This window comes from Plectropomus leopardus, chromosome 19 (genome assembly GCF_008729295.1).
Source record: "Plectropomus leopardus isolate mb chromosome 19, YSFRI_Pleo_2.0, whole genome shotgun sequence".
Classification (NCBI taxonomy): Eukaryota; Metazoa; Chordata; class Actinopteri; order Perciformes; family Serranidae; genus Plectropomus; species Plectropomus leopardus.
In genome coordinates, this window is record NC_056481.1 from 16514052 (window position 1) to 16531937 (window position 17886).

Genomic DNA, 17886 nt, shown 5'->3' on the forward strand with positions numbered 1-17886 from the left:
TGCCAGGATCAATGACTTGATATTAATCTGCATCCTTAGTAGATGCCACGCAAAATCTTAACAACAGCCCAAAAATCCATGATGAAAAGTAGCTTGCTACCAAGAACCATTGCACAGTACAGCATTTAAGCTGGCCGCCAAACACACAGAAACTTGGGACAATAATTTAAATTTGGAACATCACCAATTTGTTTACCAGACACCTTGAGGATAACAAAAAACTGTGCTTGCTAGAAAAATGTATCAATGGAGTGTGTGGGGACCCCATCTTCCGTCATTGACTCAAGGCAAGCATGTAATCTGATAAAGACACCTTCAAACAGGTAGCGCTGTTGCGTGGAGTTGGAAATCCCTGCTGCACAAGTCAAACTGAGTCAGGCTAAATCACCATGTGTATGGAAAAGAGCTGTCTGTGTGCTCATCTCTGAAAACACTAATATTTTTATATAAGTTTATATTCTCAAAGACATTTGTTAATTTCTGAGAATATACAGTAGACGTAGAGTCTACAGTCATATGAGAGGCTCTGTGAGGTTTAATTTTAGCCCAGCAGTGCTTTGAGCTAAATACTACTGCAAACATGGTAACACAATAACAAGAAATTGATGTTTAGGAGGGATAATATTTCTCATGTTCACTATAACAGTTACAGCATGTTGGTACTCTATCTTTTGCTAATTAGAATTGAACACAAAGCACAGCATTCAAGTATGCAAGTATTGCACACATATAAAATAACATTTGTGACCCGACAACAGCGCGATATAAAAAGATCATGTAGTTCATATGATTCATGCCCAGGGAACCAAGTATTTTTACAGATTTTTGAGACAATTCATCCAATAGTTGTTGACATACAGTATATCACTCTACATCAAAGTGGTGGACCGACAGACCGACGCTGTTATCTATAGAGCTTTGCCACCAGCATGGCTAAAAATAAATCTTGCAACTAGGGCATAACAGCAACATATTTAATATGCTTTTCTGTCTTGAACGGCCTAATTTCATTATCTTTGCTTCTCCACCATTAATGATAAGTTTACACTACATAATTTTAACCTTCATTTTTCACTCATCAAAAGTTTTTGGATAGCGCCAAGATATGCCCCAGCTCAGAGGCATATTTGCGTTCACTCCTGTGAGCGACAATAACTATGTATGAATTATCAAAGGCACAATCTAAGTGATGCAGGTTAAACATCTGGATCGGCAATGACAGCAGCGATGTCCTAGAGCCAATGAAAGTGCAAGATACGGGGTGAAGGAAACATCGGGAGGAGGAGTTGCTGCCGGCATCTCCCTTACCATTCTCTTTTCCATAATATTTTCTTTTTCTCTATAGATTTTTTGTTGCAAATCAGTGCACAAACCATTTACATTGCTAGCTACTTCTTGCAGAAATCTATATTTGGAGGAAAGAGCTGTTGTCTAGAGCGTGGTCAATACATCTTTCCCTGCATCTGTTCACCCGTGTTTAGTTGACTGTAGTTTGGAGACCTGACGGACTTGTTAGGGATTCTTCCTGGTGAAATGTCTTGCAAAGTGCGACCCCTGTCACTAATCACTCCTGTAATGTGCAAATCACAATAAATTCAAGATACTCCATTAGAAGACAGATAGTCATACAATGTAATCAGCAATCTGACGTCTTTAAAAGTCTACCTAATGTGTAGGTACCATAATGCACAGTATAGATTAATAAGAGACCTTTCTGTCCTAATTTAGCACTATGACACTTGATACATCAAGAACATTGCATGGTCACTTTTCTAATGTCATTTTTCCTACCTCTGTCTGCAGGTTGGAGGGATATCGATGGCCGTGCTCCACGTCAGAGAGGCCAGAAGGAGGCACTAGACCAGCTACTTGGGCAGATAAAAGAAGCTCACCGCCACTGTGTCTGTCATGGTATGAACCACTTTTTGATCAATGTGTTGGCCGTATTTACCTAAAGGACATAACAGTAATATGCATAAACAGTTTGCATGGCTGAACCCTGTCACTGTCATATTTGACAGTTGGCCCAATCTTCCTGTTCAGCTTCAAAACGGTGTCCTTGGTGAACCGGTATCTCGACAAAAAGTTGTCATCATCATAAAGATTACATGGGTTGATGCTGTCTCTCAACTTTCTTCAAGGAACTTGATTATCTTGCTCAATCCGTCTAAAAAAGGCAGCCACTGTAACATTTGAACCTCCTCCACTGTAGGTTTAAAGAGTTAAATTTAAATGGAGTTTAAAGTTTTGGTGCAAAAAAATTGGATTTAATCTAGGTTTAGTAAAAACTAAACTGAGATTTGAAGAGAGATTTAAATTTAAGCTTTCTCAATTTTAAACCAGTTTTTTAAGTTGGGTGCAACAAAATTTTTAACTTAAACTATGATTTAATCAGGTTTTAAAGTTAATCTTTGTTGGCGCAGTCTAGCTTGGATATTTTAAACTGCCTTTGGGTTTAACTATGGGATTGCATGCAGAAAGTTCTTCAGTAAAATAACAGCTTGAGAACACCTGACCTTTGGATCAGCTTTTAGTTCTGACATCAGCTGACATAAAGTCATAGAAGTTGAAGTGAAATGCACCCTGAGCTGTTGTATGAGTTTCTGACATTAACCCGAGATTCTGTCGTTTTCACTGCACCCGTCCCATTCTTAAACAAACACATCTGAATTTTCAGCCACCGTCTAATTCACGTTTCAGAAATATTCTCTGCGTAAACAAACATGAGCGATGGATGCTTCGGCTCGCAGGTGTAACACGTCTCGCCAATTGCTGTGTTTCATCTCACCTTGACAGGCACTTTACAATCTCAGGCACGACAAGTACTTTGGGGGCCGTACACCCTAAGACAGCGTGCCACCTCAAAAATAATACCCTCCCCTCTGTCTCAACAACCCCCCACCCCACTCCTTATACATCTTTCCATGACTCAGCCCTTCCTCCGCTGAATACCTCTCTCTCTCTCTCTGTGACAAAATGCAGATCAACTTCTCTCACACTCAGGCTGTTTATATCCCCAAACACTGCAGGCTGTAAGCTGGTCCCATAAGTGTCAAAACCTGTCCACACTGACTCTTTTACATGACAGCAAACTGCATTTAGCGTTGAGCAAGTCGTCTCTCTTTTTCTGCCTAAACACACTCACCCACTTACTATTGTCCACTGTGGGCCCAGACCATATTTGCAATAGGGCGAGACGCAATATAATAGTCAGTATTGAGTGGCTTTCAGGTCTTCAGACGACGACTGATTGAGCTTGAGAGTTCAGGCACGGTAGCCAAGGTGGCGTGTCCTAGGGTCATGTTTGTTATTCCTGTAAGAGACGAGTCCCGGGCTGGAGTCGGGAGAGGGCATAAATTAACACTGACTACTGCTGCCTCCCCCCTCTCCACCCCCCACAGCCCGCCAGTCGTCCTGTCTACTGTCCATACATATACACACATAAAGATAGACAGGCACACACGTAGATACACATGTACATGAAACAGACACAAATATTCAAGGACATGGTCTTCGTTTCAGCTCTCCTGCACGTCCATGTACGCACCCCTCATCGCAGCCCGCCGTATAGCCTGCACCACATTCTCCCTCTTGTACAAACACTATTAATTAAACTGTGAAAGAGGCCTTGACTAACACAAGCACCCCAGCAGTCAGCCCTACTTGTCTGTCTTACTCAGTGTCAAACAGGGACCGAGGCCAGGAGGACTAGAGCCGAACAGACTCGCATGTAAAGAGAAATTTGGGGCGGTGAGAGGGGTCGAGGGGTGCTGTTTTTTCTTGTTGCTCCACCTCAACTCGTCCACCTGAAGAGAAAATTAGCTCTTTTCGGCTCCTGAATGGGGGGATTTATTGACTTTGAGTGGCCTGGGGCTGGAGTAAGATCACCTGGGGAGGGGAGGAGAGGGAATCTGTGAGGGGTTAGGGACTCAGGGTTTCTAATGAGTTGGGAGGTGCGTTATCTCACCAACAGGCGCCCACACAAACACACACACATGCATATATACACACACCTCCCTCTCTCACCTCCAACCCCCTCCAGGCCCACTAAAAATAAACATGTCCCCACAGACTTAACTGACCTCCCTGTCAGTGAGTGGCAAAGGGTTAAGACACATACAGACGCACACACACAAATTACTCCTTGGCTCCACTCATATGGCTGTAGCTCAAGACATGCCATGCTCCAGCAGCTTTAGTATGTGCAGGTAAACACACACACATACATATGCACACAGTTAGTGTCCCTCTGGGAGCCGAGAGCTAGTGGTTCCCTTAAGGCCCATAGTCTGCTGTTGGCAGCCAGCATGACTGTCAAATGGTGCTGCGCCACTGGAGCGCATGAAATGTCGAAAAACATTCCACTCCGACCGTGTTGTTGGACGTGTCAGGTTTGTTGTCAATTAGGTAACGGCCTGTCAGTGGAAGAGATGTTTCTAGGGTTTGTCAGGACAGAGTTATTCATTGGTGTTAGCAAGAAAAACCAATCAGAGTCATACCAGAGTTTGCTACAAGCGCCCTGACTTTAAACATCAGAATATTTATTCAGAAGTAATCTGACTCATTTATTCTGTTGCTTTTGAATTGACAGACCTCTTCTTTTTGTCTCTGTCTTGTCCGTACAGAACAGTGCAAAGCTCCATCGCAAGGGAGGAAGCACTCAGTATCCAAAAGCCTGCGCCACCTCTTCCAAACCACCAGCAAATTTGTTAAAAGCTTGAAAAGGTAGATCATCTTATTCTTCATGATATGTGACATATATCTTAATGCTTTAGACCTTTAATATAAAAGGAGTTGTAATTACTGCATGTATGGCAAATTTGAAAAAAATCATACATGTTATACCTATGGTCTATGACAGTCCGAAAATATTGAACAAAACTAATTCTCCCCCAAGTTTTAAAACTAGAGTGTTAAAACTGTAATTTGTGATGTCTTAAGGTAATAATTGTGGAGCTGCTCCATCGACAGTTAACGAAGAAAGATGTTATAGATGACCCCAAGAGCACCCGAGGAGGTGTTCTTAGTATATGGGTACATTATTTCTGTTTCAGAACTGAGAACACTACAGTAGAATAAAGCTCATCTGGGTATAAAAAATAAAACAAATATCCTGCTCCTGTCCAGGGTCTATGGAGTAGCTCCAGACACTATTACAACACAACTCAGAGACTTCCTTTCTGGCTTTGACAAAGAGAAGCTAATGTTCACTAATACAGATTGAACTTTCCTGGGCCATATAAAATAACTAAATATTGGAATTCTTCTGTAATTATTTTTTCAATCTTTCAATATATTTTCAATGAGTATTTATTTTGGAGAGAACATATCATATCCATGTGTATTTAAAGAGTTCAAGAATCTTGGGGTCTTGTTAACAAGTGAGGGTAAAATTTAAGGTTTAAGGAGGGTGGCTTGGCTCAGCGTTAGAGGTAGGGTGAGGAGCTCACACATCCGAGAGGAGCTCAGAGTAGAGCTGCTGCGCATCGAAAGGGGCAAGTTGAGGTGGTTTGGGCATCTGATCAAAATGTCTCCTGGGTGATTCCCATTAGAGCTGTTCCGGTCACGTCTAACGGGCAGGAGGCCCCGTGGCAGACCCAGAACGCGCTGAAGGAATTATATATATCTCCTGGCCTGGAAACACCTCTAGGTCCCCTAGGAGGAGCTGGAAAGTGTTGCTGGGGAGAGGGACATCTGGAGTACTTTGCTCAGCCTGCTGCCCAAGGACCCAGCCCCAGATGAGCGGATGAAAATTGATGGATGGATGAATAGATGGATATAATATCGATTATTTATTGTTAAATTTACTACTGACTGTGTCATAGTTTTAATGGCTACAACTACTTTTATTATAACATTTTAATGATATGTTGTCATGTTAATATTATATCTTAGGCACAGCGTAGTGCAGATCAGTGTAAGATTTAATGCAAGTCCATCAAAATTAAAACATCTTCAGACACCAAGGCAAGATAGCAGAAAATATCTGGTGAATAAAGCATGGTGTACCAGAGAAGAATTGTTCAATGTGCTTTAGTGTTTCTACCATAACGTGTACTTTTTCTGTGTTACTTTGCAGAGGTCTCTATTTGACATCCATACTATACAGAGATGACAACGTGTTGGTGACTCCAGAGGACCAGATTCCTATTGTGGAGGTTGAAGACTCTTATTCCAGCTCCCTCATGCAGGACTTTCTCTGGTTTACCAAGGTAGCAGGCCAGAAAGAAAGAGAGAGAAAGATAGAAACATACAACACAGCAAACACTGATATAGTTCTCATAAAATTAATGACATTCTGTAAAACCCATTAATACAATCATATAACTGATGAAAAAATTTCAAAAAACATAGGAATATTTTTAATTAATAGGATTATGCATTTTATATAGTAACTTACATGGACACATTACTACATTTTAACAAATTACATCATCCATCAGTTATTTATTTATATTTAGCATACAGGAACGACCAGCAGATGTTTTACCATCAGGTGCATTTGAAAAACTTTTGTTTGTTTATATCCAATTCATGTGCCAGGTGTCCTATCTATGGGAGGAGATTCCCTGGCTGCAGCAGTGTCTCAGTCCGTCGCAGTCATCTTGTTCCTGTACTCTGCAGACACGCCTCAAGATGCTGCAGGCTGTCTCCCTCTTACAGGTAATATAATGTTCAGTAGACTTGCCCTCAACATCACAAACTATTTTGAAAATGGTTTTGGAATTGAAATTGCGGTGGTGCTCTTACAAAAGAGAAAAGTGCTGAATAGCAGTAAAATTATTACCTGATGTCCTCAGGGAATGCTGGGAACCCAGGACCTTGGCCAGGTGTATTTTGAGCCAATCAAAGACAAGCATGGTAACGCCCTGCTGGTGCTCCTGAAGGACATGAATGCCTGTCCTAACCTGGATGGGGTTCGCTGGACGCAGCTTTGCAAACTCCAGCTCCAGCGCAAATCCATCTCATCCCCTGAAGAGCCCACCGCCTTGGACATGCTTCTCATCACACTCCACGTGAGTCCTACAGGAATAGACATGCAGTGGTTGGCAGTTAGTTCAGTTTTGGAAAATGTGTTATTTTTGCTTTTGTTTTGGAGACAGGCTGCTTCCACTGCAGTTTAGGAATGGTAGGAGTGTTTGTCAGCAGTGGTTGTGGTTTTTATCAGGCTCATTCTTTGCATTTTTTTGTTACCCAGAGATTTAGTAAGATGAAACAGCGTAGTGTAAGGCACTTTGTCAACAACAAAATGCGCCCTAAAACACTGGAAAATGTTAATCTATTGGTATCGCTCTAATGTTTTTAAGCTCTCATTCATAGAACACCATGAGGCTCCATGGCTGAAACAATAGGACTGTAAATTGAAATGTGCTTCCAATTATGAGTGCTGCCTGCGCAGACACTCTTTATTTAGACAAACATTAATCATCATGACTCTCCTCTTCCATTTGTCACCTCCTTTGTAAAGACAACAAATTAATTAAAAGCCAGATTTCAGGTCAAATCTCGGATCTGTGCCAATCCAAAATAAATGTTAATCATCTCTGTCACTTTGTTTTTAAAAGCTACTCACTCAGGCGATGGAAATTGGAAGGCTATATTTGAATTTCAGCGTTGTGGACCCGATGATGATAATCTTGCTAATTGTTGTTGTTTTGTGTTTTGTAACTAATGCTGTGTGGCTGTTTTGTTCACAGTGACCACAATCTGGAACAAAACCACAAGTTGATTTTGTCTATATAGCCCGGTAAACTTGATACCATTGTTGCAATGCTGTTTTGTCTCAAGTGTAAGTCGGTTTGACCTTGTGGTTCCAAAACAATGGTGGAGACTCCCTTTGGCAAAACCACATTTCACTGAAATATTTGTTTTGTGGCCAGTTATGAACAAATTGTATGATGAAATACATAAAAATGTGCTGATGGGCTATTTTGTCGTGCTGACTTCCACTCTAAACATGTTGAACGACTTGAGACTGAAGTCTCTTAAGGATTAACAACAGCAAAAAATGAAAACAACATTGTTTAGATGACTGTGAGGTCACTTAAAGAGACAAAATTAGAATCAGTGTCACCACACTCAGCCTTAGTTGATACCACGTCCTCTTACTTATCTCTGTCCACCTGCTGTTCCTAGGAGAAGCTGGCGTATCACAGACGGAGCAGGAAGATGTTGTCTCCAGGTTTATACCTAGGCTACCTGAAGCTGTGTACATCAGTGGAGCAGATCAGAGCGCTGGTTCCTCAGAAGTTACCCAACGTCCTCTGTCACACCAAAATTCGGGACAACAGCAACGTGTCAAGGTGGGGATTATGTACTACTTAAAGAGAAACTTTGGTATTTTTCCACCTGGATGCTATTTTTCCACAATTTTGTGTTCTATTAACGTTGGACTTGTATCACCTTAAGACCTCATGTGGTTTGTAAAAATTGCTGAGGTTGTGTGTGATCTTAATGCAGTGCGAATCAGCCATGTCCATAATTTGTGAAGTAAAAATTCCACCGCAAGTTACTAGCCTAATTTCGTCAAAGGTCGTGTGATAATATTAGTCCTGCGCGAATTGGCATCTCTTTTATTTGGGGCTGCATTGAGGTTTTCTGTTTTTTCTGTGCCTTGACATTTTGGGTGCAGGAGGTTAATCTCACTACACAGCATGGTGATCTATTCGCAAAGAGGGCGAGCTCAAATCAATCAGAAGTGGGAAATCTTGAAACATGATGAAATGGATGACATGTGACAGTGGGTAGCAAAATCGATTCTGTTTGTTAAACCCTCATCAAGCATCATATCAGTGTCAGTAGTTTGAGTTAAATGCAGACTTCACATATCCTGGTGTGAATGTGCGACACAAAACAGATGTTTGGGGGGGTGTTATTTCTAAATCACATAAGATCCCAAGGTAAACTAGTCAGAATAGGACTAAAAGTGACTACAGGGAACAATAATTTATTAAATTAGTCCTTTATTAAGTAAGAGGGCTGCCGCCAGCAGCAGCAAAATGCTTGCAATGCAACCCTCGTGAAAAGAGCCCTCAATATACATTCACAAAAAGTTTTTGCAACTGACAGGCTCAGATTGTCTATGAAAGAAATAAAATGTTTTCTTGAGCTTTTGCTTGATCCGGTCAGTCTGTTATTGTGTATAACCAAGTCTCGCTAAAAGAGATGTCTCCTTTTGAATTCTCGCCAGTTGAGTAGTTGTAAGAAGACAATAATAGACAGACACGATCAAGCAAAAATTAAAGAAAAACGTTTTATGTCGTTGTCAGATGGTTAAAATAACAACCGGCGCCTGTCAGTGGCAAAAACACACACTTTGCCAGTAAGCTTTTGACCAGACACCTGTATAGACAGATAAAACACTGACAAAGATACCAACTGCGCGGACTGATGCATCCCTGTATAGCAATCCTGTGAGTGTGTTCTGCGTGTGTGTTGATTTAGAGAGGAGTGGCAGTGGCTGCAGGCTCTCAGCTCTCTGGACGAGTCGTTGGAAATGGACCACGAAGAACAGAGCGCTCCACATCGCCTCCTACAGGACCTGCGCAGTGCTATCAAGGACCTGATGGCTCACATCAATGTCCCTGGCAATCAGGTCAGAGTCAGTCTGAAACTGTATATCTTTGTCAATCAACAGTGAGATTTACAGCCATTTCTTTACCATATGCATAAAAAGTGGTATTTTTGTGTAGACTGGTTTTGACTGATATAATGGAACCAGTTGAAACTCCTCGAAAGATTTCCAGCCAAGTTCCAGAGGCAGGCAGTAGCAAGAGCTCAAAGCAAAATGATTCCAGTGGGTATTCAGCCAGTTCTGGTTAGACCACTAATTCTACATGATTTCTGTAAAAGAACATGGTTTGAATTCCAGCACAATGGCAATCATTGTCCATTTGACTTTAACCTTTTACCACCCACTGTTCCAAATAGCTCTAGACAGAACAGACTGCTCTGACTGCTCTGTGAAAAGTTGAATATGAACATGACTATTAATGCATGTATTGATAGATTAGACTATCATCATCATGTCGAACTTAAACTGAAAAATGTATTTGTTTCCAGAAGGGATGGATGTTTAAAAAAGTTCAAAAAACAACAAATATGACTTTAGCAGTAAGAGTAACAGTGTATTAGTGATATGCAATAACCCCTAATTACAGCAAACCATGCAGTTGCCTTATTCCTTACTTACTACTCCACTATTGGAGTTGGAGCCTCTGGTTTTACTTTTAAGATTCTTAAATGAGTGAAAAATTGACTTTGTGTTGGCCTGGTAGCGTAGAAAAAACCCTCTCCCTATGTAGATTTAAACAGCTAATTTTAAGGTTTCGAAAACACAACAGTTCTTATTTACAGGTGATTATTCACTGAAGCACCAAATCTCTCCCAGAGTCCCATTTGTCCTGCATGTTTGGATCACTCTATGCTCCAACACAGCTGATTCAAATTATTCACTCGTGATGATCTCCTGAAGCTGCTTGATAGCAAGCTGGTCATTTAATTTAGTAGGGAGAGATGACAAGGATAAGTGATACTTGAGGAGAGGTTTGGCAAAAGCACCAAAAGAACCATTACCATATTCCATTTCTGCCAATATATCCCCCTAAATCCTAAACACTAGACTTTGTAAACCTTTGAAACCAACTGGCTTGATTTATTTCAAAAAGATGGGGAGAGGAAAATGAGCAAACAAAGAAGAAGTGACCCAATAATTAGCAAGAAATTTTGTAAAGTACAAGAAAATTACCTGAAAATTGGTAAAAACAAAAACAAACAAGGCAAACACGACTCTGTGACATAATTTTAAATAAGTATTTATCATAATTATTAATCAAGTTATTTTTCCTAGCTTTTTTATTTTTTTCTGTAGACATTTTCCTATAGCTTTTTTTTAAAAGCAATTTTCTAAATCTACCAATTTCTTGCAGTTTGTGGAATATTTCTTTTCCCCATGTTTTTGAAAGAAATCACACCAATTTGCTGAGGGTTCAAAGGTGTAAATACTTTTTTAAAGGCGCCTGAAAGCAGCACAGGAAAAGTGATGTCGCTCCAGGTTCCACAAAAGGTTAACTGGACATGATCTCGGTATTCTGCTGCTACTGTAATGTTAGACATACTTGCATAGGTTCCCCTAATGAGATCACCTGTCTCTGTGTGTCTATAGGTGCAGGACTTTCGTATCTACAGCCAGGAAGTGGTGGAGTTTGGGGAGAAAGTGTCTTTTCTTCTCCTCCTGCCACCTTCAGATGAAGTGTGCACAGCTCCTGGTCAGAATAACCCCTACTCCCCTCGCTCTGGCTTCCTCACCCTGCCCCTACAGATCTTTGAACTGGGTCAGTATATCAAGCTTTTGGCAGAAATAGGAAATTTGACACCAACTGCCATTTCCAAATTTACAGTATATGATCCTCTTTTCACTGGAACAGCGGTTTTATTTTTTCCTTGTTGGATTCCCTTTCTCCCACAGTCCACTTTAATGCCTATTGCCCCAGTTTCATCGGCCAGTACTGCAGAGTCTCGGCTCTGCTGGAGCTGGAGTCCCTTATGTCCCAGCAGGCACTGAGAGAAGCCTTTTCTGAGGCAGAGCTCCTTGCTGCTAAGAAGAAACACCAACAAGTCCAGGAGCACATGCAGGTAGCATAGCTGGAATATATATTTTCACACAAATACAGCTGCAGCATCTACAAGTTTTGATGATGTTCTGCTTGTGAGATGGATTCAAATGAATCAAACACGATATATCTGATTATTTCTGAGATAAACTGTTGTGATCTTGTTGACTGTATGCCAGCAAATGGAGGAGGTGTGGCGTGATGCAAGGTGGATCATGGACGCCCTGCAGTATGCCCGCTACAAGCAGCCAACAGGAGGCATCTCCATAAGCTGGATAATTGACTTCTCCAAGGAAGTGTTGCCCGACAAGCCTCCCTCCACCTCCTCTCAGCCAGACTTCATGCCCTCGCCCATGCCTTCACCTGAACCCTGCCGCAAGCACTCAGGTCAGAATCAAAAGCAGACAGAAGACTGTTGAATTCTGTGGTTTTATGATACTATTATAAATATAGGATACAAGCATACAACATTCAGATTGGATTTTGCTCAAATTGCCCATTTTTTATTCCCCTGTACACACTATCTACAGTATTGGAAGGGTTTCTTTATTCCATCACAGATTATGAATAAATGCCCTAAAATGTAATTTGTAACATATTCCATTAGATTATTCAAACTAAGTAACACATCCTGAATATTTTGGGTTACTTTGGAAATACTTTAAAGTCATCTTGCAGAACTCATCTGACTGAGTCTTAAATTTGTTAATGGCTCATGTGTTCCTCATATGAACCTTACACTGTACACAAGATACACTTCTGTTACATCATGTAAACAAACCATGTGGGCTAGCTATCAGCTATGCACTCCACTGTAGATGTAACCACTTAAAATGGGCAGGTAATTGCTATCGTTGTATTTTTGTACATCTTAAAGCAAAAAATACCTTTAATATTATGATATTTAAAGGAAAAGACATACAATATAGCTGACAGCAAGTAGGTTGTTATTTGTGATGGTCATTGCTTTCCTGGTAATTTCCCTCCAGCCAGCTGCCACATTATTAAGTTTTTTCCAGTCAAATGAGGAAGTCTTGTGTAGATAACTCCCTATTTCAACTGAACGAAATCAGCCGTTCTCATTCAATGGCAGAACTTTCAAAGCAAGCGACAGCAATAAATTGAAATATTCTGACAAATGTTCAAAAAGGCAGCGTTGCATCACTCGTGACCAGTTGGAACATTCTAGTAGAAAACAATGCAATCAAACTGACGCCTGCTCGCATTGTTATCATTAAGGATAATAAATGTATTCAGAGTAACACCAGTTTAAACTGTATTATAATAGTTGGTCATATTTTGTATCTTAAATATGTAATGGCGTTAATTATATTCCATTACCCCCAAACTCTGACTATCATTGAGTACTATTTCTCACATTCTGCAGATTTCGCTGGGCTATCAGATGAGGAGGGCTCCTCTGAGGTCTTCCTCACCACTGACAGTGACTATGACTCCAGCCGTGCCCAGAGTCCCCGTGAGCTGGACCTCTTGCCCCCTTCTCCCCTCTCATCTTCTGCTCCACTGGAGCCCCGTGGTTTCCTGCGTAGTGACGGTAGCGGCTCCGGAGGAGGGATGTGTCTCAGCGGGGGTGGGCGTGGAGGTGGCGCACTAAGAGATTCCACCCCAGATGTCCTCCAAGCTTCTGAACCACAGCACGGGAGGGAAGGAGAGCGATGCGGTGGAGGAGTTCGGTGTGTAGTGGAAAGGCGAAGGGGGGCCCCCGAGCTGTTTGACAGTGACTTCATCCTGCCCAGCAGGCAGATCGAGCTGTTGCACATCACAGAGAAGAGACAGGCGTTCTGTGTGCGAACCAGCAGCCTGGAGTTCCCTTCCACCACCTCAGCCCACCAGCCTTACTCCTATCACACTACTTGCCCCTCACCCTCCACCTCGCCACAGCGGAGATGGCACAGGCCTTCGTCAGTGGACCGCTGTTGCTCGGCCGAGCGCTGCCTACCCCATCTTCCACCAGCGCGTACGTTATCAGAGGACAGCGGTACACAGAGACTCTCCTCACCATCATCTGCTGCCCTCAGGAAAGGCTGTCACACCACACTCAGAGTTTACCCGCAGTATCGTACAGGCCTGCCAAAGGAGACCAGTGTTAAGGTAGGTTTTGACATACTGAAGCAAATCAACTTTAGACCGTTTTTATGTCTCTGCACAGGTGATAGCCAAGGGCGGCGGCATTATGTTTTCCAGTTGTCTGTACATGCCATGCTTGTGATGTCAAGAACGCCTTCAGGGATTTTTTTCAAATTTGGTACAAACATCTGATGGGACTCAATAACAAATTGATTAGATTTTGGTGTTCATGGGTCAAAGGTCAAGGTCACTGTGACCTTGTCTGTCTCATTCTTGTGAATGTGATATCTCAAGAACAGTTTGAGTGATTTTTTAATTTTTTTTTTACTAACATTCACTTGGACTCAACAAAGAACTGGTTAGGTTTTGGTGGTTAAAGGTCAAGGTCAAGATATTTCAAGAAGACCTTGGGGGATTTTTTTCAGATCTGGCACAAACATCCACTTTTATATAAGAATGAACTGATTTGAATTTGGTCGGCAAAAGTCAAGGTCACTGTGACCTCACAAAACATGATTTTTGCTATAAATCAAGAATCCATACACTAATTATGACAACATTTCACACAAATTGTACTGATCTCTTGTGCTGGTGGGAGAAGATGTGTGTGAAGCATCCATGTTTTCACAGACGTAGACTGTAAGTGCAACTTGACTGGTGCACGTAGGCATACAACCATGAGGCGGCAGTTTGTTTTTGTCACAGTCTGAATGATAACCTCTCCACTTGTGTTTCAGCTTTGTGTAACTCCTGGAACATCGGCACGGGAGATGATCCAGCTAGTTGTGCAGGAGATGAATGTCGTGTCGCGGCGCATGCTCGGTGGCAGCGGTGGCGGTAGCGAACAGGAGCAGTGTGTGTACTACAGTCCTGAACAGTTGAAGCACTTTGGCCTCGTGCTGGTGGTGGACAATAGAGAAAAGTGGCTTCAGGATGATTTCTGTCCCCTGGAACTCCAGAACCCCTGGCTGCGGGGCAAACTATGTGTTCGCATTAAGGAGTATTCACCACTAGCGCTCAAACACAGTCGGGCCACCACAGTGTGACACTTTGAGGAGAGAGACTGAGGTCAGGAAAACAATTAAGAGTTTGTGCCATGTGCAGATCCTTTGGATTATCTCTGGACAAACATATATGGGAATGAAGGAACTGTTATATTTGTACAAACAGGATCCTTAATTCGATATTTTCTCTCTCACTGTGGTATTACTGTCCACAACTGCAGCTATAACATGTCATATTTTCTGCTGTGTTCTTATCTGAAATGCTTCTGTTTCCATGAAATGTGTTTCCCCGTACGTTTTTTTTCTGAACATCAGAGACCCTCATATGGACACCAAATGAACAATAACAAAACTGAACAAAGAGAACACAGTTTTGTGCTGTCAGAAATCATTTGGGAAAAAGATTGTGATGCAGAGCAAGATTAATGGAGCGTCACAGTGACTTCTGGCATGATTGACGCCGGCACATCGGGCCTCGCACGTTGCCAAAATGAAATGGCCAGCATCATCCTCCCCAGCCACACGCGGACACGGCTTTTCCGATGAACTCTCTCATTGTGTCATTCCCAAAGAGCTGTCGGCTGCAGCCGCCCGGCCCCATGTTCCCAGGATGTGGGCTCTGGAGCCGGCCCAGAGGGCAGGAAGGAAGAGAGGAGTACAGAGGGGGGCTGGCGTCTCCGCTTGGGGACGCAATCGGCCTGACGATTTGGCCCGTCAGCCTGTCACTCAACTGCTCTTGGCCACTTTGCTGTCTGGTAGCAAAGCGGCCAAGCAGGGGAGAGAGAGCTTGATAGAGAGTGAGAGCGAGAGAGGGCGAGGAGGAGGGTGGAAGCTGCATCTTTCACAACCTGGCACTGGCTCTCTGGTGCTCGTTTTCTCCCTTTTGCAGCAACAAATCCTCTGTATAGTAGACTCAGTCGTAGTGTAGCAAACACTCATCTTGTGAAGAAACACAAAATAAAACCAGCTAATTTGGATTTTCACGACAGAGAAAACACAAGCAATACTTGACTCTTTGTTTTTCTAATAGATGGGGAAAAAAGCATGTAAACCTTCCAGAATTGTGCTGAGTACATCTAAAGTACTGTAGTTCATGCTGTGCTTAAAGTTAACCGGTTCAGTGTTTTGTTGTGTTTGGTTCGATGGTATTCCCAGATGCATCAGAAAATGGTGCCCGCCAGTCTAGAGCAGGGTCTCCCAAAGGGATTCCAGTGTGAAGAGGATGACTTACGTTGTTAAGAGGCCCGCTGTTTGTTAGAAAAACATTATTCCAAATTCTCTTCTGAACTGCTTCAAAATAAGTTATATATGAAAGGACTTAACTATAAGATGGTTGAAATATATGTTTTAGCTCCAAACAAACCACTATGACCTGCAATGCCTGTGACAGATGGACAAAATGTCAAAAGTGAAATTTCCAGACTACAGCAAGCCAACCTTCTTCCAAAACATGACATTGTGGCTGTGGTCGAATAGTCTTTTTTAATTTGGAAGGTTTGTCACTGAGCAAATTGACCTGGAAGTATCTGTGGGTGTTTTCACATTAGGCATGATTGTTTTGTATTGTGCTAGAGCCCAATTGTGCACAATTGCTCCCCTTCGCCTCTCCCAGTCAGCTTTCACAATAGTAAAGTCGAGAGTACGCTTACATATGTACACACTCTGATACAGTAGGTGGTGGTATGCATGTAGACGGTTTGCAATCCACCAGTACACACAAGAAGAAGCAACCACTAACGTCATGAACTAAGCACATTTGTTCATGTTCCGAGCGGTAAATGGGCCCCGTGCTGCACTGATACGAAGGTCTGAAGAGACGGATGGGATTGAGGAATTCCGTCACAACTCTGTTTGCTGACTCGACTGGTTGTCCATGAGGTGAGAAACAGATCAGTAATTGAATAGAAAATTCTCTTTTGATTGTGCATCGAAAAAAAGTATGGGCTAGCTCCCAAACCAGTGACAGAAGTCATGTTACTATAATGGCAGTGACCACGGCACACACACTTCACACACCCCCTGCAGACCATGCAGGGGTACGTACTCAAACGTACTTAGATCCAGGCCCGGGTCGCTAATGTGAGAGCACCCTGAATGGCAGCCACAATAGGAGCTGGTCTTATTCTCTAAATGCTCAGGAAGTGCTTCCTGTCTTATCTCCTTTAAAATAGGACGCAGCGGACTATCCTTTACAAATGAAAGGAGATAATGCTGTCCCAGAATTCTTTGTGGCAGCAAATTTAAAGCTTAAACATACATACAAACATACAATTTGTCTGTTCTTAAAAACAAACAATGTGATTTTCTTGCATAAATGTAACAGTTACTTTTAACACAGTCATACTAACTGGAAGTTTTTGTAATTAAGTAATTTACCGGGTTGTCCAAATTTATACAACATGCATGAAGCAACATGATAAGAACTCATGGGGCAAAGTATCCCAGACCACATTTATTCTAACAACATAATGAATAAGGCCTCTTAACAATCGAAATCATTCTCTTTAGCTCATTTTTGGGAACCTGTGCCATGTTTTAATTTCTCTGTTCACACTATACAGTCTGTTCACACTGAGCACCACATGTCAAACTGTAGGCTGTTGTTTTTTTGTTATTTTTTTCCTTTCTATCAACTGTTTTCCAGCATATGATAAATACTTTTCAGGCTGTAAAAGGTCAGCACATGCTCAGCAACATCGTACCATTATAATAACCTGCAGCATTTCCAAATGTAGCACCAGAAAGTTTCTTTTGGGGAGAGGGTGATGGGTGTGAGCGGACCTGAACTCGGTTACTGTAGCATTCCAGGTTCCCAGGATGTTGTGGATCCTGTCGCAGGGGGGAGTTAACAGTGGCATCTCTCAAAGTGTTTACAGAGTTTAGTTTCCTTACACTTTCAAAGACGTGTTTACGTGTAACTACTGTATAAAGATGTCTTAAGATGTTATGAGTTGTAATTGGTTTTACTAATGGCTTGAACTGTTGTGTTAGCGCTTAGATGTCTTCTTTATTCACGTTGTTAAAAGTGGTTTTTACGAGGGCCAACTGCAAAAACAAATCACACAACCAGAAACCCGAACCATGTACATAGACGAACAAAGACCAGGGGATGAATGTACTGTATCCGCCCGAAATGTGAAAGTAAGTGAATGTGAGGCTGTCATCACTACTGAGGTCAAAGG

The 17886-nt window shown here is 42.1% G+C and overlaps 1 protein-coding gene across 1 annotated transcript in view; it reads left to right on the plus strand.

Moving 5' to 3' along the window:
• LOC121958366 (ankyrin repeat and fibronectin type-III domain-containing protein 1) overlaps positions 1-17651 on the plus strand; it is a 169049-nt gene extending 151398 nt beyond the window's left edge. Inside the window, exons 14-25 of the mRNA XM_042507254.1 lie at positions 1804-1911; positions 4626-4725; positions 6080-6212; positions 6544-6663; positions 6801-7016; positions 8137-8303; positions 9445-9595; positions 11165-11333; positions 11468-11634; positions 11792-11999; positions 13000-13724; positions 14438-17651. Coding sequence (XP_042363188.1) covers positions 1804-1911; positions 4626-4725; positions 6080-6212; positions 6544-6663; positions 6801-7016; positions 8137-8303; positions 9445-9595; positions 11165-11333; positions 11468-11634; positions 11792-11999; positions 13000-13724; positions 14438-14746 — 2573 coding nt within the window. The 3' untranslated portion in view covers positions 14747-17651. The remainder of the gene's footprint in view (positions 1-1803; positions 1912-4625; positions 4726-6079; positions 6213-6543; positions 6664-6800; positions 7017-8136; positions 8304-9444; positions 9596-11164; positions 11334-11467; positions 11635-11791; positions 12000-12999; positions 13725-14437) is intronic.
• Positions 17652-17886: the final 235 nt, after the last annotated feature.